The 24,924-nt window shown below is 36.4% G+C and overlaps 3 protein-coding genes and 1 pseudogene across 4 annotated transcripts; 3 read left to right on the top strand and 1 right to left on the bottom strand.

The window, feature by feature from the left end:
• Positions 1-752: 752 nt before the first annotated feature.
• LOC121254853 (leucine-rich repeat receptor-like serine/threonine-protein kinase BAM2) lies at positions 753-2,375 on the bottom strand. The gene has a single exon (XM_041155033.1). It carries the CDS (start codon positions 2,200-2,202, stop codon positions 1,018-1,020), a length of 1,185 nt encoding a protein of 394 aa, XP_041010967.1. The 5' UTR covers positions 2,203-2,375; the 3' UTR covers positions 753-1,017.
• Positions 2,376-3,902: 1,527 nt separating this feature from the next.
• Positions 3,903-8,138, top strand: LOC121255808 (cyclase-like protein 2). The gene is made up of 6 exons (XM_041156337.1): positions 3,903-4,563; positions 5,919-5,963; positions 6,357-6,429; positions 6,637-6,734; positions 7,038-7,108; positions 7,804-8,138. The coding sequence occupies exons 1-6, from the start codon at positions 4,158-4,160 to the stop codon at positions 7,927-7,929; spliced, it is 819 nt and encodes a 272-aa protein (XP_041012271.1). The 5' UTR covers positions 3,903-4,157; the 3' UTR covers positions 7,930-8,138.
• A 1,092-nt stretch (positions 8,139-9,230) lies between these two features.
• LOC121255897 (cyclase-like protein 2) lies at positions 9,231-13,162 on the top strand. 2 transcript variants are annotated; one of them, XM_041156448.1, is made up of 7 exons: positions 9,247-9,772; positions 10,701-10,745; positions 11,083-11,155; positions 11,364-11,461; positions 11,621-11,691; positions 12,599-12,735; positions 12,853-13,162. In XM_041156448.1, exons 1-6 carry the CDS (start codon positions 9,361-9,363, stop codon positions 12,722-12,724), a joined length of 825 nt encoding a protein of 274 aa, XP_041012382.1. In that variant the 5' UTR covers positions 9,247-9,360; the 3' UTR covers positions 12,725-12,735; positions 12,853-13,162. The 2 variants fall into 2 exon arrangements, with proteins under 2 accessions (XP_041012383.1, XP_041012382.1); XM_041156449.1 differs by lacking the exons at positions 10,701-10,745; positions 11,083-11,155; positions 11,364-11,461; ... (1 more) ...; positions 12,599-12,735; positions 12,853-13,162 and adding an exon at positions 9,885-10,039 and having other exon boundaries at positions 9,231-9,772.
• A 1,900-nt stretch (positions 13,163-15,062) lies between these two features.
• On the top strand, positions 15,063-24,759 carry LOC121254144 (annotated as a pseudogene).
• The last annotated feature ends 165 nt before the right edge of the window (positions 24,760-24,924 follow it).

The raw sequence follows: 24,924 nt of genomic DNA, 5'->3' as shown, positions 1-24,924 counted from the left end.
AGAACCTCATAGATGTTACAAAGAAAAAAAGAAAAAAAAGAAATAGTTGAATATCGACCAAATTGCCTAACTCCACAAAACCAACCACATCACGCTCCATTAACAACACATGTCGCATAAATAAATACCACACCGACACAGCTACAGCACACACCGAAAATACTACAACTGTATCAACGACTTTGCTTTTTACACAGCCCGTTGATCTTCTATTCTAAATAAAATGAAAAGGTCAAAAAAAAAAAAAAAAAAAAAAAAGACTTTTGTAACTGTCGTATAATTTTAAAAAAATAAAAATAAAAAAGTATAAAATTTATATGAAAAAATTTATTTTTTAATAATAAATCTTATTTTTTTAAAAAGAATTATGAAGCACTTAAATGTTGTAGAATTACTCGGACAGAAATGCCTCACGGAACAATCGCCAAACATGGGAAATATGCCATTTCTGACAGCTTCAGTTGTGTTTCTCCCAGACTGTAACGAAAGATCCCAGGCACATTTTTGGTACTGCGTAGATGCAGAAGTGGGCGCAGGAGATTTGAACTCCTGTTTGCTGGAACCTGTTCATAACTTTCTATAACAGCTTATCTTTCTTTCTTTCCGTAATACTGGCTCGTATTCCAATACATTATTAATTATGTCTTCAAGAACGCTTCATTGAAATACAAATCAAACGGGCCTTAAATTTGTCTGGTCCAGGACAACATGTAAGCCACCGAAGCTATTCAACATACAACAGAGGAAAAAAAAAAAAAACACGAAAGCAGTAAATTAGAGCTAACCAATTAGGTACATGATCCAAAAATTAAAGGATAAAAAAAACTATACACAGACACCAAGATGACATTTGCGATATCTGTGCCTACATCTGATATTGTTCAAGTTTATACAGACTTGTACTACAACTTGCTTCTATGTTAAGCTTTTCAAATTGCTTAGATGTAACGCATTATAAATTTTCTTATTCGCTTCAATAAGAAAAAAAATAGAAATCTTTGACTAACATCTGTCACTTTAGGACCTCGGTTTTCCACCGTATACTTGCTTGCAAACTGCGTAGGGTTTCTGATGAGGCGCGCACAGCTGTGAAGATGTTGGACATCCCTGCAGACAATTGTCCCCCAAGCTGCCGGAAACTGGGTTGTCCCTTTCAAAAAATCCAGCTGGTGGCTTCCCGATCAAGAAATTACCGTCCAAAAATAATCTCCTTAAAAACTTAGTCTTGCTGTACTCCAGTGGGATCGTGCCACGTAGACGGTTGTCACGAATTGATAAAGACGATAACAGAGGATGACCGGTAAAATTCATGGGCAAGTGCCCTTCGATTTTGTTGAATCCCAGATCAACGGCCACCAGCTCGCTTTTACCACCGGCAGGTTTCAACACCTCGATACGTGTCAGGTTGTTATTGGCCAAGTCAACCTGCTGAAGTGACGGCATGAGAAAGAACCAAGCCTGCAGTGTCCCCGTGAAGGCATTTTCACTGAGTTCAATGACTTCCAACTGGGTCAGCCTGTCAAATGAGGATTTGGACAGAGACCCAGATAAAGAATTATGCTTTAGCGCGAGTTCTAGCAAGTGTGGGGGGAGTTTAGGGAGTGATCCGGAGAGTTTGTTGTAACTCAGATCGAATCGTCTCAAATTGGATAGCGAGTTCATCGGGTTTGGAATGAACCCATTTAGAGAATTGTGAGAAAGGTCCAAGGATTCGAGGGACTTGAGGGAGGTAATGGAGGCGGGGAGGGAGCCAGAGAACGAGTTTGATCGGAGGGTCAGGGTCTGGAGGTTGGAGAGGGAAGAAATGGAGGAAGGAATAGGACCAAAGAAGGAGTTGTCGGAGAGGTCGAGGGTAGTGAGCTGGGAGAGATGGGAGATGAGGGGGTTGAGCGTGCCGGAGTAGCCAGCCGGGTCGAGAACGAGCTGTGTGACTCGTGTAGAGTTGTAGTTGCAGGTGAGGCCGCAGATGAATTGGGTACGGCGAGGGACGGCACATGGATCGGTGGCGAAGTTCCAGGAGGCTAAGCAGGACCAGGGTGGGATAGAGGAAGGTTTGATCGAGGCTTTGAAGGCCTTGAGGGCGGAGATGTCAGTAGGTGACGTGAGGGCTTGGACTGGTACACTGCTGGAATAGAAGAAAAAGAAGCGGAGAAGGATGAGGAGGAGGAGGAGGCGGCTGTCGAGGATGGTTCGGTTTGGCATTTTCAATTTGGAGGGAGAGGTCTGGGTTTTCTTGAAGAGAGAGAGAGTGTGTCTGTGAATCAGGGATGGTGATGTAATGTGTAATTGTATGGTGTGGAAATGTGAAGTTGGGGCCTGGGCAGTTTGCGGAGTTGGGTGGGTTCGGTCTCTGATGGAGGCTGGAGGGCACTAGATTGAGAAAGTCTATTATGCTCTCAAATTAACGCTTCTATTTTATTGTTGATCAAAATTTTTTATTTTTATTTAATAATAAAAAAAATAATTTTAAATGTATTAATGTATTTTTTTTTATTTTTTAAATATATTAAAAAACTGTAAAAAAAAAAATAAAATAAAATTTACGCTGGACGGTAAGATGGGCGGCATACTTGCCGCACCCCACTAGATTACAGCAATGAATGGGGTACCACCTTGTACTGCCTCTAGGTCTTGATATATTTATTTACAGAGGGGTTGTAGGTTTGCTGATTGTTGAGGCACTTCAGTTGGGAGAAAAGTCAAATCCTGTGTCTAAACTTTGTAATTAGCATCCAAGTTTTTAATAATTCCTATTACCTTTTTTTTCAGCGTTATAATTCCTTCAGCAACTGGTTGATTTGATAAGTGAGATGAGATAAAAAAAAAAATATAAATAATAGTAAAAAAATTTATAAATAATAATAGAATAGTTTGAATTGAATATTTTTTAAATTTTGAAAAATTAAAAAGAAAAAATTGAATATAAAATATTATAAAGTTAAAATATTATTATAATAATATAATCTTATAATATGATTTTTGTTTGAGGATATGAAAAGATTAAATTATTTAAAAGTTTCAAAAAGTGGTAATAATTAGTTTAAAAATTTTATATTTGAATTATATTTAAAAATGAGACGAGATGAGATAATAATTTTGGGATGAGATCTATTTTCAAAGAAACCTGAAGGTTGGGAAAGGAAGTTCACAAACTTTCTTCTATATATCATCATATGTTTGTTGGATGGACTGACTCAATAGTATTTATGTTTCTTTCTTATGTTAGGCTTGTACTTAATTCAAATAAATAAAATCGTACCTGATTAAAGGGGGAGAAAACACATTTTTTCGACTTACTAAAGCTACGCTTGGATTGACAAGTTTAGATTTGGAGTTTTTTATTATTTTTTACTTTGATGCAAAGACAATATTAACGAATTCACATATAAGCTATCTCCTTAACGCCTGTGTGGTGTGGGGAGCATATATCCAATCCGATCCGCGCACTTGGATTGTGAACAATCTTATTTAACTCGTAATCTATTTTTTTATCATCTTCTCAATATTTTATAATGTAGTTTAGATGATTAAAAATTATTTATTATATTTATTTATAAACCTATCATTTAATGATATCATGAGATGATAAGAAAATAATAAAAAAAGAGATGATGAATAGAGTTTTTATATTTATAATAAGACAACTCTGTTTTAATTAAGGTCTTCAAGGTTGCTAAATGCGATGGGAGTAAACTTGGAGGAGGGGTTGGGCTGGGCTTAAAAGTTCCCAAATTCATTTTAGAAGTGACAGTCCACAAAAATCCTAGATTGAATTATATTGGGCTTCCATGGCTTTGGGGCTCAGACGGCCCAAATTACCTCCTGTCCTTTTCAAAGAGATTGATCCGGCCCTTGCAAGATTTTCACTCACTCATGTTGGGCCGTTCACGTTCGGCTGGGGCATACTGTGTATCATTTGCCAGCATGTAGAGAATTATGACCGCGAATCACATTCTTGTTGAGTCCCAAATACTAAATAGATATTAGATATGATCAAATCTTTTTTTATTTTTTTTATTTTCTGATCAAATATTTTTTTTAAGTCTTAGAGATACCATCAGGCATCAAATCTCTTTCAAAGTTTTACTCGGAACACAATCGAGTATTCGACACTGGAGGTCAAACTCTCCGATTTCATCTTCAAGGAGCTTACTACCATGGCTTACCTACTCATCCTCCTCCTATTCTGTGCCGCGTCTCTGACGATCCCCGCCACCGCCACCACGGCATACCCCTCTGTCCCTGGCACCGAAACCACCGACTGCTCGCTCTCCGAAAACTACGGCGACCTCATCCCGGTTCGCCGAGAGGTCTATGACGGAGGTCGAATCATCGATATCAGCCACAGGTATACCACGGACATGCCTTCGTGGGAATCGAGTGACGGGGTCGGTCAGTTCCTCTGGCTCCCGAAGAGCATGAAGAACGGTTCACTCGCCAACAACTCGGAAATGAAACTGCCCGCTCACACTGGCACGCACGTTGATGCCCCGGGCCATGTTATCGATCGCTACTTCGACGCTGGCTTCGATGTCGACACGCTTGACTTGGAAGTGCTAAATGGTAATTAACGTTTGTTGTTTGTTTGTTTATAATTCTTTGTTGTAGAGTTCGAAAATATACGATCGTTTGCAAATTTTAATCTTTGAAGTTTCTTCTGGAGGTTGTGATTGCATAGGAAGTCTTGCTGTAAATTTCATGATTCTTGCCTGATTCTTCTCTGTTTTTTGTAATTTCCTTGGAGGATAAAAATTCAGTGTTGGAAGAATAACAATCGCTCGAGCTAAAAAAAGAAAACAATCACTTGTTGGGCCTATAAAAAAAGAAGACCTATGATATGTACATCGTCTAAAGGTTTTAACTCAAATAAGCCTAAGCAAACGCGTTTACGATTTTTGAACCCCTCTTCGTTATGTGTGGGATCCTGGAACTATTTATTGGGGTCTTGGGGCCCAGACCCCGCTGACTAGGACCGACCACCTTCATTTCTTGGTCACTTTTTCACTGTTATGTTGCCTCTTGGTGTCATGGTGTGACATGATCGTCTAGTGGAAGTAGGCGAGACTCGCGAGTTCGAGAAAGTTTTGCTTGTTATTGTTGATGGTAGATGTGTTTCTCCTATGTGGACCTAAGCAAACTTCCAAATCATTTGAATGCTTAATTTTTCGGTTGTGGGCGACTGCCCTTTCCTTGTCATATCATCTGGCTTGCAACAATTTTGAACATTACATGGCGTATTGTACAAGTGCTTGATCCACAAAAAAGGCAGGGATCAGGTATTGAACTGTCTTATGGTGTGGCATTGATAAAGTTTAAAGTGGGGGGAATGACTCTATGCATTTTGTTTGAGGCATTCTAATCCAGTTGAAGAAATGTCTGGCATGGAGACTGATGGACTTGGTGAGTTATCTGATGCTGTGATTGTTATTGTCCTCTTTGCTTCTTTGCATTGAGGACTGCTGAAGGGGAAAGAGAAAGCAATTATTAGTTAACGTTATATGTTTTGGTTTGAAGAATGTAAAATTCATCTAACAGAGACAAAATTTCCTACTATGTCTTGTTGGACTGCCTTGATAATGCAAACAAGATTTGCCCCCTCTTTTTTGGAGAGCATCTGCTCTTTCTACAGGCTGGTGCATCTGAAAATGTGACAACGAGAATCTTTGAGCTTGATTGATACAAAGGATATCAGTTTAGATCACTGCTTCTTAAGGAGTCTTTTTGGTTCTCTGGAATCTTGATCTTACCATCTCTCATTATCTCCATAGTTGTATGATAGTTTTTGCTCTGATATCTTGCATGAAAATAGAATTTCTCGCATCTTTCTCTGTAGGAAGTAGGATCATTTTTAAATATATCAATTGCTTCATGTTTTCTTGATGAGAGCTTAATGTAACTGTATTCATTTGTTTCTATAGGTCCAGCACTGTTAGTTGATGTTCCAAGGGACAAGAACATAACTGGTAAGTGAATGCTTTTTGTGGCCTTTGTTATTTTGGTGATTAGCTTCTCTCCATGTAAACAAAAACTTTTCCCCGGGGGGGCGGGGGCAGATGCAATTTTGAATTTTCAGTACATGTTACTTAATTTTCTCCTGTAGCATATCTGACATGTTACTGTTTGCTCTAATGAAACAATGTGCTGTCTTAAGTTGGTATGACCTTGGTTCTGCGTGTGTGCAGCATTATGTACTCATATAAACCATAAGAACTAAGACAGGCACTTCTTAGGTCCTACTACATAGCTAGTCCTTTGGTAGCTGAATGAAGACCTATTTATATTTCCAAAGTAATGTGTACATTTATCTTCTATTTACTTAAGTTTGGCATATAATAGGCTATGTAAATTCCTTGCAGCTGAAGTTATGAAGTTTCTAAATATCCCCAGGGGAGTACGTCGGGTCCTTTTCAGAACATTAAATACTGACAAGTAAGCTTAGATCCGTTATACATTGTAGAATTTTCACTGTGGTGAAGCATTTATATTGATGATTTTATCGAAAATGATATATTGCATTAATAGTTTCCATTGGTGATGCTTCGTTGAAAAATCATTTTTATTAATCATAAACATGTTTTGACTAAGAAAGCAAAAATTATGTATTTTAAATTGGGCTCGAACTCATTGTATTTTCAGGCGGCTTATGTTTAAAAAGGAGTTTGACACCAGCTATGTTGGATTTATGAAGGATGGAGCGAAATGGTTGGTGGAGAACACCGACATCAAACTTGTGGGTAAGATATGCTAACACTTGGTTTCCTCTTTTTGAAAAGTTTTCCACTTATGGACAACCTTAACATAATCAAGGTAATTCAACAGCGATGCAGGATTCATTGTACATGAAATTTATTGGTTGCAATATTCAAACCTGTTAATTTTTCATTGAAAATAAATACTGTTCTACTCAATAGCATAAATCTATTTATTTACGAAGGGGACATACATGAATTTCCTTGCTGTTTATTATATTCTCATATCTTTGCTTTCTCTTGCAAATTTAGTGGTTGCTCTGACACACTTACCATTATGGAATGTAGGAATTGATTACTTATCGGTTGCTGCCTTTGACGATTTGATCCCATCTCATCTTGTTTTTTTGGAAGGCAGGGTAAGAAATTCTTTCCCCTTTGAGTGAAACTTAGGCAACCACTAGGTTCGTGTTTGTCATGTAATTAAGTTGGTTTTATGAGAACTTTATTCTTGGAGTTGAAATGAACTGTCATTAAAGTACTTTGGAAAAGCAGAAACCTGCGTATTGGTTCCCAAAGAAAGAAAAAGAAATTGTTTTATGTGAGTGTGATATTGGAGTTTTAGCTGTTTATGTACAACATTTGAATACTTCTTTAGCCACTCTTAGTTTTAGATTGATTTCTTAATATGTTGTTTCCTAATGAAAACAATTGGGTCATAATTTGGAACAAGTGAACTTGTGGTAAGGTGGTGTTTATCGTGATGGTATTTGCAATAAATTAAAAAAAAAAAACTATAATTATCTTTCTGTCATCAGCTTTCTATATAACATGGTCGGGAAAAATATACTAATTGGCCATTGTAGAGCATGTTATTTTAGTCGTGCTCATGGTCAATGTCTTCTTCCTGATTATTTGGGTTGGCTGATGAGCATCTAGCTGAAGTTATTGTAACTGCTGGTTCTAGTTTGACTCATGCATCTCAGTTTCCCCTCTATCCTCTGTTGCATTAATGATTAGTCTCTATTGCATTAAGTGTGTGTGGCTAACTTGAAAAAACTCATATAAAACTAGTAAGACTGACAGCCGATACTAACACTGCTTAAATATTCAGGAAATCATCCTGGTGGAAGGCCTGAAGCTCGATGACGTCGCTGCAGGAATATATACGGTCCATTGCTTACCTCTTAGGTTGTTTGGTGCTGAGGGATCACCAATCAGATGCATCCTCATCAAATAATGTTAAGCCTCTGCGGAGGAGTTGAGCTAGATAAGATTAGAGAGAGAGAGAGAGGTTTAGCAACATAGTTTGGTACAGTTTTCTGATATTTGTGCACACGTTATGACGGGTTATGCGCAACGTAATAAACGTCTTTGACGCTGAATTTATAAGTTGTAGCTAGATTTTACCGCACAAGAAAGAAGGTTTAGACTTGGCTGTTCCTGTCATATGGATGTACGAAATGAATTTTCTGTGCGATTGCTGGAAAATCCAATGTTAATCGGGTTAAGTTAAAAAAATGAAAAGAAGACTCTGCCAGGAAGAAAAGACGAACACTTGAAAGTTATTCCAGAAATAGAGAACCGAGGATTCTTGCAGCTCATGAGCAATGCTATTCATTTATCTTAATTTTTATGTAACTACTATATATTATTTATTTTAAAGGATGCGGCCTCACTAAAATTAAATTAAAACTAAGTTTAAGAAAAATAATAAATTTATTAATATGGATATCCAAGTTTTTTTTTTTTGTTATACAATATTAGATTTCTTAATATGGAATTTAAAATGAAAATATAAGAAATATTATTTAAGGATGATGATTTACATGAAAAAAAGTTGAGATTTTATCCTCTAGACTTCATTGAGTAAAAAAAAAAAATTATTTAAAGTCTCAATTATAGTATTATATGCTTAATGTGACACGAAAATATATAAATTTTGTATGAAACTTGATAAACTAGCTTACATACTAAAATAAAAGATGATCTTTTAAAAAATCATTTGATAGTCTTTACGAAGAAAATAAATTTTAAATATTTCATTATAAAAATAATAATGGGTTAATATTATTCCACGAAATATTATCGTTAGAAATTTGAAACATATATTAAGTTATGTTTTTTAGAATTTTATTTCTATATATATATAACAAATTATTGAGATTTAATTTTATATATAGTTATATTTTTACGATTTTTCAGTTTCTTTTTATTTTATATAAATGTGTTACACAATAAAAAAAAGAAAAATTATTCGTATCAGCCCATAGCCACAGCACATGAGGTGTGCTGCGGTAAAAAAAAAAAAAATTGTGTGGTGTACTACGGCTACAGACTGATGCGTAGAATTGTTCATAAAAAAAAGTTGGCTCTTATTATATAAAGAGTAATGATATCCATATAATATATTGTACAACATATTTCATAATACGTTTAAAAGTGAAGGTATTTTTATAAAGTGATATTATTTTTATAAAATATTTTATTAAATTACTTTTCATTTTAAAATATAATTACGTAATATGTCGTGAAAAAATAAAAAATGACGTGTGTTGATCATTTATCTTATATAAGTTCCCGATTCCGCCGCTGGAGACGCTCAAATCTACCAATCCATACCACTCGACTCCATTTCATCTTTTCTTTAACGAGCTGCGTGCTGACAACCATGGCTTCTCTAGTACTCCCCCTCCTACTCTGCGCCGCTTCGCAGGCTATTCTCATGTTCTCCACCTCAACTGCAGCATACCCCTCCAACCCTGGCGCCGATAACACCGAGTCCTCGCTCTCTGACAAACACGAGGAGCTCATCCCCGTTCGCCGAGAGGTCTACGACGGAGGCCGCATCATCGATATCAGCCACAGGTACACTCCAGATTTGCCGTCGTGGGACTCTATGGGCAGCCTCGGCCAGTTCCTCTGGCTCCGGCAGAGTATGAAGAACGGCTCGATCGCCAACTTCTCGGAAATGAAGCTGCCCACTCACACCGGCACGCACGTCGACTCTCCCGGTCACTTCTTCGATCACTACTTGGACGCTGGCTTCGATGTCGACACGCTTGACCTGGAAGTTCTCAATGGTAATTATCTTTTTTCGTTTGCTTCAGTCTATTCGTCGTCGAAATTAATTGTTATGAAGTTAGAAATTAACTGACCGTTGGCAAATTCTGTACTTGGAGAAACATATCGTAGAGCGTGAGAGTGCAAAGGGATTCCTTTGTGTGATATCCATAACATCCCAGTTGTCGTGGAGAATAAATATCTGGGGAGTAGGAGCCTATAACGTTATATTTATTAACCGTTCTATTCGTTTTGTTATTTCTCCGATGTGAAATTCCGATAATTTCAATCTATGCTGTTTGTTTGCTGAGAGAAATCTATACTTTGAGGCAGACCAGACATAAAACCACTTCAAATATGACTAAAACCAGAGAAGGAAAAAAAAAAAAAAAACCATTTTAACAATTGAAGAAGAAAACAATTCTAGTTTATTTGCAAAATTTCAACCACAGTTGCCTCATCACCTTTGATCCTTCTCAAAGCATCACTTCATCTCTGTTGTAACGCTTCGTAATATACTAATTTTATGGAAATTTACAGTTGGATTCAACCGATTTTAGTTTTAGTTTTTTCTTCTTTTTTTGTAATTAATATTTTTTATATTTGTGCTCGTTCTTGAATTGTACCCTTACTTTGTTATGTGCGAGATGAGACCGTGAACTAAAGGACTAGGCGTCTTTAGCAAATAGGAGAACATTTGAGCTTGCTTAGAGGCTGTACATATAGATTTAGAACTAAAGAGTACTTTAAGGAGTCTTTCCTTTTTGGTTCTTGATAAAGCCTTATTTGCTCTTTGTCACTTGATATGGTTTGTTCTTCTTACCATGCACTAAATGGGAATTTCTCACATCTTCCTCTCTGATGATATATTATCAATAATTTGTAAGATAATAATTTATGTTATCTTGATGGGATATAACTGATGACTAGAGTTGTTCCTTTCAATAGGTCTGGCCTTGTTGATTGACGTTCCAAGGGACAAGAACATAACTGGTAAATGAAATTCTCTCTATGTTACCTCTTTCTGTCCCTGATGAGCTTCTGTTCATGTAAATTAAGACGTAGCCTATTTGGGGGTGTGGGGGATCGGGGATATGCTACTTCACATTTTCTGGACGTTCTGCTTAATTTTCCTCTGGAAGAATCTTTAACATTTGCGTGATTTTTGAATAACGTTCTGTAGCACTTGGTATGAGTTGGTGTATGTGTACGTCAACCCATAGATACTCACATAAACCATAAGATTGAAGTCAAATGCTTCTTTGGCCTTCGGCAGCTAACTAAAAATCTACTGATAATTTTTCTAAATATTGAATTTTGTTTCATGCAGCTGAAGTTATGAAGGATTTAAATATCCCCAAGGGAACACGTCGTGTCCTTTTTAGGACATTAAATACAGATAGGTACTTTAGAACAACCATATTCTGTAGAATTTCCTCCATGATGGATATTTTCTATTTATGATTTTATCTTAGATATTTTTCTTCGATAAGTCCTAATTGGTGGCACTGGTATGCTTTAAATTATCGCATTTGAAATGTTTAAAAAACATATTTTAACTATGATAACAAAACAGCATCTTAAGTCGAGCTAAACTTATTGCAATTTCAGGCAGCTGATGTTTAAAAAGTATTATGACACAAGTTATGTGGGATTTATGAAGGACGGGGCAAAATGGTTGGTTGAGAACACTGATATCAAACTCGTTGGTAAGATATGCCAACACTCAGTGTCTTCTTTTTGTTTGGTCTTCTGCTTGTGAGTTACCTTTAGAGATGCCTGCCTATTCTATTTTATGATAGTTTCATTTGTGCTTTCACTTGCAAATGTAGTGGTCACACTAACACATTCTCTGTTATGGAATATAGGAATCGATTACTTATCGGCTGCTGCTCATGAAGATTTGACTGCAGCTCATCTTGTCTTTTTGGAAGGCAGGGTAAGAAATTGTCTTTTAAGTTTGAGATTCTTCCATGTATCATTTTAGAAGGAATATTGCTGTTATTTCCGATTACTGGAGCATAATGTATCTATCAGGTAGCAGAATTTCTAGTGAGATTTCTGATGATGATTATCTTTCAATTTTCTGAGTATGAATCTCATATCATTATCATCCTAGTGAATGTTGGTGATTGGAGCCATCATCAGATTAGATCTCATTGAAAATCATAGCCCTGGTATTCAGTTTCACCAATCAAAGTGGTATACCGACTTGCAGAAGTTGATTCAGCTATGGTCTTTGATGAGACCTCATATGTTGTTAACTTGAACCATCTAAAAACGAATTAGGTTCAATGTGAATGAGCATGGGTGGTTACAGGTTAGTGCATTCTTTCGTTTTGCCTCTCAAATGAAATGTTGTGCAGTGATGCTGACATGGGCCAAATGCATCAGACTACTTCCCTTTTATGTGATTATCTTTCTGTCATTGCTTTTCTCTATTGCATAGTCTAGAAAATGTATAGATTGGCCATTGCAGAGTACGTTATTTCTTGATCAATGCCTTCTCCCTGCTTGTTGGGGTTGGCTAATAAGCATCTAGCTGAAGGTCGATGTTCTGGCTTGGAGCAGCTGGTTCAAATTACTTCAAGTGGGAGACCTTTATCTCTACATATGTATTTTCTGCTACAATAACGATTATGGTATCCCATTTGGCAAAAAAAACACCATTGATTAGCTAATGGTAGTTTGAGTGTCTAATGCGATGGTTTTGGTGTAAAGTAATATTCACAAGTCGGAGGGTGAATGTGTATTTCTGCCGATAAGAAAATTGAGTTTTGTGGTTTTTGGATCCATATATAACTAGTAGGATCGTCACCCGATACTAACACAGCTTAAATATGCAGGATATCATACTCGTAGAAGGCCTAAAGCTTGATGACATCCAACCAGGAATATATTCGGTCCGTTGTTTACCTCTCAGGTTGCTTGGTGCGGAGGGATCGCCTATAAGATGCATTCTCATCAATTAATAATATCGATTGTAAGTGTTATGAAAGTGAAAGTGATCTATCCTATAAAACAGTTTTCCCAGTTTAACTAGAAACCTACGATCTTATCAATGTTACTGTTAAAGGTATGTTTGGTTAAATTGTTACAGGAAACAGTGTCAGCCTACGGAGGTGTCAAGTAATAAGGAGAGGGTTTCTTGTGCCTCAATAGAGCAGGAGGGGTATACACCAAAGGACACTTTGAGATGCATATGTGAATACGATTTCGTAATATATATGTGTGCATAGGTTATATCATATGGGCGACATAATAAACTTGTCGTTTGACTCTCTGCCTTCAGAAGTTGCTGAGCATTGGGTTGGCAATGTAGCATTGGGTCCTCTGGAGATAGATATCAAATGTCAGTAAACTTTGAGCTTTATTATAAACAATGGGGCAGGCTTCGACATTGACGCGCATGAATTGGGAGTTCTTAATGGATTTGAATGATGATTCTTGTACGAGCCAATAAAATAATCTGAAAACCTTGGATCTTGCGCGCTACTGCGAAGAAGGACCGCTGTTCGCAACATATGGCTAGCGAGGCCCACTTACTATATATTTTTCAAGAGCTGCATGGATTCTTTAGATTTTAGTGCCTCAACGTTCAACATGGACTTTTTTATTACATTTTTTTTTCCAATATTTTGTTTGGTGTGAAAGGGATTTTTATTATATTTTTCAGGTTGAGCCATGGCGCCCCAACCGACCTTTACGTGGTGGTCACTGCTTTTAATTTAATTTACATCTTAGTTCATTGGAATAAGAATCATATATTGTAAAAAAATATTCTTATTCCACTTACATCTTAGGCCCACTTACTTTTATTTAACATGAAAGTTGAATAAAATATTATTATAATATTATTTTTTAATAATATTATTATTTTTAAATTAAAAAAATTAAATTATATATTATATTTTATGTAAAAATTTAAAAAAAATTATAATAAAATGATGAGTTAAAAGATTTTTTTTTTAATCCAAACGACAGATAGTTTCACGACATACAATAGAATAAGAATGAAATGCCGTGTAGACTTAGCAAAACGCCACCCATTAACCACTCCACCTTGATCATTTTCAACCAGCAAAGCCTTTATAATAATTTAACAGCACTACTACGTACAACCGGCCTGCGGAATCACAGTGCAACTGGCTGTTATTAACTTCATTTCTTGAATTAAGAAAGAGGCCCCACCAAAAAGAGATGGGACCACCACTGCCCCATTGCTATGACGAAACCCTTGGGAAGTTTCAGGATTCTTTTGGTACAGCTCCATTGCTACAGCTCCTCTCAAGTTAATCCATTTTCGACTCCTCAGTTTCTACTACTACCATTACCCCAACCATCGCTTCCCTGCTTGCCTCTAGCTTTCAGCAACAAAATTTCATCAATGATATTATCACCCAAAAATTTCCAAAGCTTAGTGCCATTTGAAGGCTTGCAAATAGTGGGTAATAGTGAAGCTCATCAGATTGCCATGAAAGAAGCCATTGCATAACCAAAAATAATTTTCCATTTGTCTCCCTCCTTTTTAGTCATCTTATCTGGGTCATTGCTGGTTACTTAGGTTTTTGTTGATTACTGTTGTTTTTTAGTGAATTTTATCGTCATAGTGGGGCGGGTTTCAAAAGCAAAGTTTGCAAAAAAAAAAAAAAAAAAAAAAAAAGGAGAGCAAGATATTTCATTGGAGCAAAGTTGAGAGGAGCTTTGATTGGAGCGATTGTGTCAATAGTAAAAACTCAGCCTGTTAGTTTTATTATCAAGGTTGAGTCGACTCACTAATTGTGTTGAGAGGAACCTCGGGTCCTGATCTTCATCTCATCGACTTGGATATAATCATCATCGTCACAATCACCTACGTAGTACTATCGAAGGAGAAAGGGGAACCGTTGAGTGAGAAGGTGGAAGACAAAGACGAATGAGGAAGGGGGGATTTCGAGGGAGCTCTAAAAGGCAAAGGGGAAATGAGGATTTCAGTGAGAAGAAACAAGACGGAGGGAAAACAAAGGGAATTTTAGAAAAGATGAAAATGGCGGCGTTTCAATTCCACATGCGATGCGGTTTCCCGCGATTTCCCTAGCCGATTGTGTATAGAGTTTTTCATAATTTAATTATGAGTAATTTTATTTATTATCTTAATTTTTATCATTCTCTCGTAATCTTATAATGTAATATTAAATAATTGAAAACTATTTATGAAAAGAAAATAGATGATAAATATATATTTTTTTTAATTATATATAGTGATCGTCTATTCCCTGATCTTTCGAAATGTAGTCCACAATCCGTCTTCATCTTTGACAAACTACAACCATGGCTTTCCTGCCCATCTTCCTCCTACTCTACACCGCCTCCAAAACCATCCGCACGTTTTCCACCACCTCTTATCCATCCGTACCTGGTGCTGAAACCTCTGATTGCTTGTCGTCCAACAACTATGATGACCTTATCCCTGTTAGACGGGAAATATATGATGGTGGCCGAATCATCGATATCAGCCATAGGTACACCTCGGACATGCCGTATTGGGAGTCAAGATATGTACTGGGCCAGTTCCTCTGGCTCACGGTTAGCATGAAGAACGGCTTGCTCCCTAACGCCTCTATAATGAAGATTCCCGCTCATGGAGGCACGCACGTCGACTCCCCCGGCCATGTCTTTGACTGCTAATTCGACTCTGGCTTCGACGTTGACACGCTTGACTTGGAAGTCCTAAACGGTGAACTCAATGTTTCTTTTTTTTTTTTTTTGAATTTTACAGTCATAATCGTTGTCATTCTCTATTGCAAAGATACATATTGATCAACTACAGAACTCTAAATGATCATCATGCATCTTGACTTCGTTTTTGTTTTTTTTAATGTTTTCTTAATTTTGGTGTTTGATATATTCTTCTCTTCATACGTCTTTGCATGCATGTAAATGGGAGTTTCTCACACATTTACTTTGTGATCAAGAAATGAGATCATTTATAAATTAATATATTAATTAATTTGTGGTGTCTTGATGAGAAATGAATAATAATATATTTTTCTTTTGTTTCAACAGGTCTGGCGTTATTAGTTGATATTCCAAGGGATAAGAACATTACAGGTAAACGATCGAACTGAGATTATGTCTCAGTGACCATGATAAGCCCCCTTTTTCCTCCCTTTCTCTTTTGGGGGGGGGGGGGGGGGGGGGGGATGCATGCATGCTAGCTGTTTTCAAAATTTCAGAACATCCTCGTCTAGGGTTAATTCCTAGGTCTTATCATCAAGTATACTCCTTATAGCTGAAGTTATGAAGTTTTTGAATATGAAAAATGATAAACACTTCACTTTTCATAACACATTACATAATTATATTTTAAAATGAAGGATAGTTTAGTAAAATATTTTATAAAAGTAGCATCATTTACAAAAATAACCTTATTTTTAAACAGATACTATAAAATATATTGTGAAATGTGTTGTGTGAATATCATTAATATTTGAATACTTCTAATGGAGTACGTCGTGTCCTTTTTAGAATATTAAATACTGACCGGTAAGCTGTCTTTATGTTTCGTGGAATTTCTATCTTGGTAAATTGTTAATTAATCATTTTCAATTGATGATTTAGCATCGTCTAGAAAGGAAATTAGTTATTTAGCATAGATGTCATTGCATCAATAACTTTTCATGGGTGATAATCCAATAAAAAAAATTTATTCATCATCTCAATTCCTATCATCCTTCCATCATCACATGATGTGGCATTAAATTATAGGTTTACAAGTAAAATATAATAAATAATTTCTAATCATCTAATAGTACCACATCATAAGATGATAAAATGATGATGGAAGTTGAGATGATGAGTAGCATTACTCATCCAATAATTATCAAGACATAATTCATAATATTAGATAATTCACGGCCACGTCGGTTGCTGATCAACACTCTTATTGGAATCCACTGATCGAGCTACACCTACGTACACATACACGTACATTCCCGTGCAAGGTCAATCTAATCTTGTAATGATTTTAATATCATATGAAATAATTATTCTAGAGACACAAAGAGCCCAAGAGAATGCATTGAAAACCTTCTGGTGCTGAGGTGATTTCAGATAATTTGATTTGATCAATAAATAGTAATGAGTTAAGATATTTGAATGAATTTTATAGATCTATTAAGATGTATTTGAATGTATGAAATAAGTTAAGATATATTTCAAATCTTTATAAGAAGTTAAAAAAATAATGGATTGTATCAATGATTGGTTTGAGAAAGACTGAGAAGAGCTCAACACTCAATCATGCCCTAAAGTTGTGTATTTGTGGCCTCTCATTTACGCTTTCAACTTTCTCAAAACTAACGTTAAAAATCGTGTGAATGATATATATATATATATGTATATATATATACGTATATGTATGTATGTATGTATGTATGTATGTATGATTAAATTACATACGTAAGTAGCTACACAGCGCACTACACGCGTAATCCTTTCGTGCACAAAGTTCGCTTGATATTATTTATTTGGTATGAATAATTTTTTTAAAAGAAATTATTTCTTATTAATATACGTTAACTAATAACAAGACTAGTACAAACAAGGCATTTATAATACTAAAGTGCTGTTTTGATTCAGAGATGGTTTTAGATGAATTGAATAAAATATTGTTAGAATATTATTTTTAATATTATTATTGTTTTGAGATTTGAAAAAGTTAAATTATTTATTATATTTTGTATGAAAATTTGAGAAAATTATAATAATAAGATAAAACGAGTTGAAATGAGTTGAGGTAAATCTCGAATCCTAACACTTATTTCAATTTCAGGTGGCTTATGTTTAAAAAGGAGTTTGACACAAGCTTTGTGGATTCACAACGAATGGAACAAAATGGTTAATTGATTGAGAACACTGACATCAAACTTGTTGGTAAGATATATATGCATGCATGCATGCCAACATGACATTGTAAGCATAATAACGATTCTGTAATGTGGAATAAACACTTAAAAGGAATCGAAAACTATAGTGCTCAAGAAACGGTATCTCCAGCCATTGGTGCTGCTCATGCTAGGACGTTGTTTTCTCTCTTTATTTGGCACTTCCAAACTCTACTCACTCTATTTAGATAGTGTAAGATTGAAGGAGATTGAATGATTGAGTATGGGGACCAAACCGTAGTATTTATAGCCAAAGCTTCCATCAAGCTTTGGTGGCTACGTGTCCCACTTGTTCAGTTTATCATGAGGTAGTTCCAACATTCTATGAACGCGATGAACATTCAGAGTGGACCACTTCAAGAGCTCTTAAAATTAAGGAGAGCTTGAGACTCGTTCTTACGAAAGGTCTCCATGAGAAATGGTCAACTAAACGACATGTCGTTTTCACCAAAACTGAAAATTACATGTCGTTTAACTCCATACGGAATAAAAGGCCTCCCAACTAAATGACATGTAGTTTTGTCCAAAAACAAAACTACATGTCATTTTGGTCGTCTTCAACCTCTAGACTGGGTTGCAGGTTACAATTCTATGGACGTTTTTGACGTAGAAAACCATGTTTTAATCACGGAAAGCTTATTAAAACTATTTCCACATGATTTCTAATCTTGTTTTGAATAAAAAAAGTCCAAAAATCAAAACGTAATTTTCAAAAAACTTTCGGCCAAAATAGAGATAAACAAAACAACTCTATAAACACCAAGGCAAAGATAAAACTTGGATCTGATACCAAAATGTAAGCAAAATAACGATTTTGTAATGCAGAATAAACAATTAAAAGGAATCGAAAATTATAGTGCTAAAGAAATGGTACCTCCAGCCATTGATGCTGCTCAAGCTAGGACGCTATTTTCTCTCTTTCTTTTGCACTTCTAAACTTTACTCACTCTATTTAGATAGTGTAAGACTAAAGGGGATTGAGTGATTGAGTCTGGGGACCAAACCGTAGTATTTATAGCCAAAGCTTTCATCAAGCTTTGGTGGCTTTGTGTCCCACGTGTTCAGTTTATCATGGGGTAGTTCTAACGTTCTACGCAAGAGCTCCTAAAATTAAGGGGAGCTTGAGACTCATTCTTACAATGGTCTCCGTGATAAATGGTCAACCGACACTAGTACTCGATGATCGGTATCTTCAAAATCTCTTTGTTCAAATTCTAATCCTTCATATTTCATTTAAAACTAGAATCGTTCCGCTCAACGACATATATATATATATATACTTGTGAATAATAATATAGTCGATCTAGTTCTAGTTATTGTACGAACGTTGCTTAATTTATTTATTGTTTGGGATATTAACATTTCTGATCTGCCATTCTCTTGCAAATCAGATAGTAGTTCCACCAACACATTTTTCTGTTATGCCATGTAGGAATTGATTACTTATCTGTTTCTGCCTATGAACCTGCAGTCCCGTCTCATCTTCTCTTTCTAAAAAGCAGAGTACATAAGAATTATTATGTCTTTGTCTGATGAGTTGGCGATTCTTCCCTATTTAACTTTTATAAAAGTGTTTTGTTATATTTACGTTATCTTTTAGCTAACGATATTGATATACGTACATATCTACCAGCAAGTAACTGTAACTATATCCTAATTTTCTTAAACTATATTTATAGTTTCTTATTTTATTTTTGGGTTTGTGCCATATATAGATTCTACATAGTCATGTGAGATTTTATAATGAGAGCTTTACGAATGTGAGAGAAGATTATTATAATTATACCCAGAATTTAGTATGAGCAAGGATGAATGAGGGATCTCTCACATTTTTCAGTATAGGAGAATTTGGTGAGACCCATAACAATTTAATTGATCAAGGACTGCAATAATTATAATTTTAGAGAAGTGTTACAGCTATAAATAGATTACATATAAGTAATCACAGAAACTAATGTGGTTTCATGTGACCAGTTGGATTTGCTTTATAATAAAAATAACTTTACAATCTGATAAATCACATCAAGCTACATCAGTTTGTGAGTGTCAACCATATTTCCAAATCAGAGTCCTATGCCACTGCAACTTCAAACTATAACAACAAAAGTTCAAATTCAAATGATGCTGCAGATTAGATAAGATTCATGTTCTGTTATTCAAAATCAAATGTATTTTATCTTTATTTACTTGTAACAAATTTGTTATTTATAAATACAAATGCTCACCTCTGTTAAAGGTAGGCAAAGCATTTCCACAAACATCTAGAATTCTATATGGTATCAGACAGTTTTTGATCCACGTCTATTTTTCGATCCTCAAATGGCTTCCTCTTCTTCTTCCTCATCGTCCACCTCTACACTCACCAATCTTGTTCCTCCCTCTTTTATCACCTCTCATCCATACATCACAATCAAACTTACAAGGGACAACTATCTTCTTTGGAAAGCACAAGTGATTCCTTACCTCAAAAGCACTCACCTTTTTGGATATGTTGATGGCTCCATCCCCGCTCATTCACAAACTATCCCGTCTATTTCAAATGGTGAAACCACTGTCATTGTCAACCCTGCTTATCACCAGTGGAATCTCCAAGATCAACTCATACTCAGTGCGTTGGCTTCCTTACTTCTTGAAAAAATTCTAGCACATGTGGTCAAATGCCAAACCTCATGACAATTGTGGATTGCTCTTGAACGTATGTTCACATCCACTTCCCATGCATGCATCACCAATATTCACTTCCAACTTGCTACGCTCAAAAAAGGAAACCAATCGATTGCAGATTATTTCATGCAATTTTCCAGCCTTGCTGACACATTGGCTATTATGGACTAGCCCTTAAATGACTACGAAGTCATCTTATTTCTTCTTGCAGGTTTGGGCCCTGAGTATGACTCATTTGTCACCTCAATCACTACTTGTGTAGAGCCCCTCTCTCTTAAAGACCTATACGAACATCAAGCCGCTGTCGATCTCATGAAAAGCGCCTTGAACAACATCAATACGCTGTTGATCTCACTGTAGCTGGAGCAAATGTTGCCACTCGTGGTTCCACGTTTTGTGGTTGTGGATCTCACACAAATTCCTCGTCTTCAAATGGATGCGGTAATCAACAATCTTCTTTCAGGAACAACAAAAATAGGGGGCATGGTCGAGGCGCATCCTCCTCTTCAAATTCAAGGCCTGTTTGTTAAGTATGTAATCGGATTGGCCATTCTGCCTTAGATTGCTACCATCGATATGATGACTCTTATCAGAGAGAACATCAACCTTAGGCCCACTTATCCACTCAACAAACAACTTCTGATCAGTCTTATTATCCAGATTCGGGTGCTACACATCACCTTACATCAGAATTGGCTAACCTCAATGTTCAATCAGATGAATATCATGGCAATTATCACATCAAAATTGGTAATGGTATCAGTTTGCCCATCCAACATATTGGGATTACCCAACTCTCAACTCCCTCTCTCAAACTTCATTTAAATGACGTTTTACATGTTCCACATATCACAACAAATTTACTTTCTGCTCAAAAGTTTACCAGAGATACTATTACATTTTTTGAATTTCACCCTTATTTCTTTTTCTTGAATGATCGAGCTACGGGGAAGGTTCTGCTCAAAGGCCCGAGTGAAAATAGACTTTACAAAATTCCTTCATCTTCCTCTTCAAACAAGTCTCATGGTTCCAATGCCTTAATGGGTGAACGTCACGCCATTTCTCAATGGCACTCTCGTATGGGGCATCCTTCATTCAAAGTCATAAATCAAGTTCTTAGTTATTTAGGTGAATCTGCTTATGTTAAAAATAAATTCAAGTGTCCAGATTGTTTGAGTTATAAAAGTAGGCAATTAAGCTATTTGGCTTCCACAACTCAAACAACTGAACCACTTGCTCTTATTTACAGTGATGTATGGGGCCCTGCTCTTGTTACTTCTCGTTCAGGTTGCAAATATTATGTTTCATTTTTAGATGCTTTTAGTCGATATACTTGGCTCTATCCAATCTCTGCCAAGAGCGATGTTTACAATGTCTTTATTAAACTCCAAGTCTATGTTGAATGATTCTTTAACTCCAAAATAAAATCCATTCAATCTGATTGGGGTGGTGAATATTGTCCTCTTGACAAATTTTTCAATCAAATTGGCATTCATCATCGTGTCTCATGTCCTCACACTCACCAACAAAATAGTGCAATCGAACGAAAACATTGTCACATTGTTGAAACTAGTCAAATTGGTCTTGCTTTACTTTCTCATGCTTCTCTCCCTCAACATTTCTGGGATGATGCCTTTACCACGACATGTTATTTTATAAATCGTATGCCTACTCCTCACTTGCAAAATCTATCCCCATATGAAACTCTTTTTCACCATCCTCCCGATTACTCTCTTTTAAAAAATTTTTGTTGTGCGTGTTGGCCAAATTTGCGTCCTTACAACTCAAATAAATTCCAACCTCGCTCTCTTAGATGTGTCTTCTTAGGATACAGTCCTCTCCACAAAGGTTACAAATGTTTAAATGTAACCACTAATCGAACCTATATTTCACGGGATGTCATATTTGAGGAAAATGATTTTCCCTTCAAAAACACATCTCCTTCCTCCTCAATTTCTTCTAACAATCGCAGTGTCTAGCTCATTTTCTTTTGTCAAGTCCATTGCCACTTGTGCCTGTGACAAACCTTTTTCCTGCATCTCGGTTATCCAACCTTAACACACAACCTCAATCTGAACTCCTTCAAGACACCAACACCTCACCAACTTCCTCAATACCGTCACCACTCACAAAAGCTTCAACCCTCCCTCCAACTTCTTCAACATCAAGTCCTCTCGACCCTCCCCATCCCATGACCACCCGCTCCAAAAATAATATTATCAAACCTAAGACCCATATAGATGGTACCATAAAATGCCCCATTCCTCATGCCTTATTTGCAGCTACCACAAATTTACCATCTGAACCCACCTGCTATACTTCAGCCATCAAAGACCCATTATGGCGCCAAGCCATGAACTCTGAATTTGATGCTTTACTCAAAAACCAAACCTAGACTCTTGTTCCTCCATCTCAAGCCACCAATATTGTTGGATGTAAATGAGTATTTCTCATTAAGCGAAAAGTGGATGGCTCCATTGAGTGCTACAAAGCTCGCTTAGTCGCCAAAGGTTTCCACCAACAACCTGGCATTGACTATGGTGACACTTACAACCCTATAGTCAAACCGACTACCGTTCGCCTCATTCTCTCATTGGCAATCTCCTTTGGCTGGCCTCTTCATCAAATTGATATACAAAATGCCTTCTTTCATGGAAAATTAACAGAGGATGTTTACATGGAACCAACCACCAGGTTTTCAGCATCCTCAATTTCTAAAGTATCTCTGTAAGCTATAGAAAGCTTTGTATGAACTTAAACAAGCCCCACGAGCTTGGTTTTCCCACCTCAACAATAAACTACTGGCTCTCGATTTCAAAGGTACTTGGTCTGATTCATCTCTTTTTGTGTACAATTCAAATGGAACTGTGATCTACATTCTCATCTACGTGGATGATATCATCATCAAAAGCTCCAAACAAGCTGCTATTGTTGATCTTCTATCTTATTTAAAAACTGATTTTGCTGTCAAGAATCTCAGCAGCTTAAGTTTTTTTCTTGGCATTGATGCTATTCGCACATCATCTGGTCTTCATTTATCTCAACAAAGATACGTACATTGTCAATATTCTCAAATGCACCAACATGCTTGAAGCCAAGCCTGTTAGTTCTCCCATGGCATCTAAAATGATCTCTCAACATTCACAGGTGAGCCCTTCACTGATCAGACCATGTACCGCAGCACAATTGGTGCCCTACAATATTTATGCCTCACACGTCCGGACATTGCCTTTTCAGTCGACAAACTCTCTCAGTTTCTCCAAAATCCTACAAATCTTCATTGGCAAGCTGTTAAAAGACTCCTGAGATACCTCAAACACACTATCACACTTGGTCTCCACATTAAGCCTTCCAAGAATTATCTTATACAAGCATATTTCAACGCGGATTGAGCTGGTAACTAGGATGATCGACACTACACTGGTGGTTTTTGCGTCTTTCTTGGTGATAATCTCATTTCTTGGAGTTGCCAAAAAAAAAAAAAAAAAACTACAGTAGCTCGCTCAAGCACTGAAGCTGAATACAAAACACTTGCAAATACAGCTGTTGAATTTCATGGCTCTCAACTCTGCTCACAGAAATTCGTTTACCATGCTCTCAGACCCCGACTCTATGGCGCGATAATATCGGTGCTACTTATCTTTCCTCTAATCCCATTTTCCATGCTAGAACAAAACACATTGAAATTGATTTTCATTTTATCCGTGACATGGTTGCTTGTGGTTCTCTCAATATCAAATTCATTTACAGCAAGGATTAATTAGCTGATATCCTAACAAAACCATTGTCTTCTTCACGGTTTCCTCTCTTAAGGGACAAGCTCAACGTTCTTCAACCAACGTCTCACTTGAGGGGGCGTGTAAACCATATTTTCAGATCAGATCCTATGCCACTGCAACTTCAAACTATTACAACAAAAGTTTAAATTCAAATGATGCTGCAGATTAGATAAGAGTCATGTTCTGTTATTCAAAATCAAATGTATTTTATCTTTATCTACTTGTAACCGATTGTTGTTTATAAATACAAATGCCCACCTCTGTTAAAGGTAGGCAAAGCATTTCCACAAACATCTAGAATTCTACAATGAGATTATTTTTGTATAATCAGATTGTGGCTGGAGTATTTCTCATAATTTTAACTATTCCTTTTACAGTATATAGACTCAACTACTGTAATTTAACTTGAGCTTTCCATTACTCAATTGTAATCTAGATTGGTATTGAAGTAGTGACGTTGTACGTGTCTATTGCAAGTAAAAAAAAAAAAATTGTTTATTAGTCATGCGATAACGGTACTGCTTAATTAATATTCAGGAAATCATCCTTTTGGAAGGCCTAAAGCTCGATGACGTCCCGGCAGGAATATATTATAATGTCCATTGCTTACCTCATAGGTTGCTTGGGGCAGCTAGATAGATCTCCGACAAGATGCATCTTTAGCAAATAATAATAATCTTGTGTAAGTTTTCTATCATCGAAGGTACTACATATCGATCCTATGTAATGATCATCTTCCCGGCCCGTTCAACGCAAAACCTGCGCGCAGCTTCCAGCTCGTCTGTTTTAGTGGTAAACTCGTGC

The sequence above is a fragment of the Juglans microcarpa x Juglans regia genome, chromosome 3D, assembly GCF_004785595.1.
Source record: "Juglans microcarpa x Juglans regia isolate MS1-56 chromosome 3D, Jm3101_v1.0, whole genome shotgun sequence".
Taxonomy (NCBI): Eukaryota; Viridiplantae; Streptophyta; class Magnoliopsida; order Fagales; family Juglandaceae; genus Juglans; species Juglans microcarpa x Juglans regia.
The sequence above is the reverse complement of the archived record's forward strand: the minus strand, read 5'-3'. Positions and strand labels throughout refer to the sequence as shown.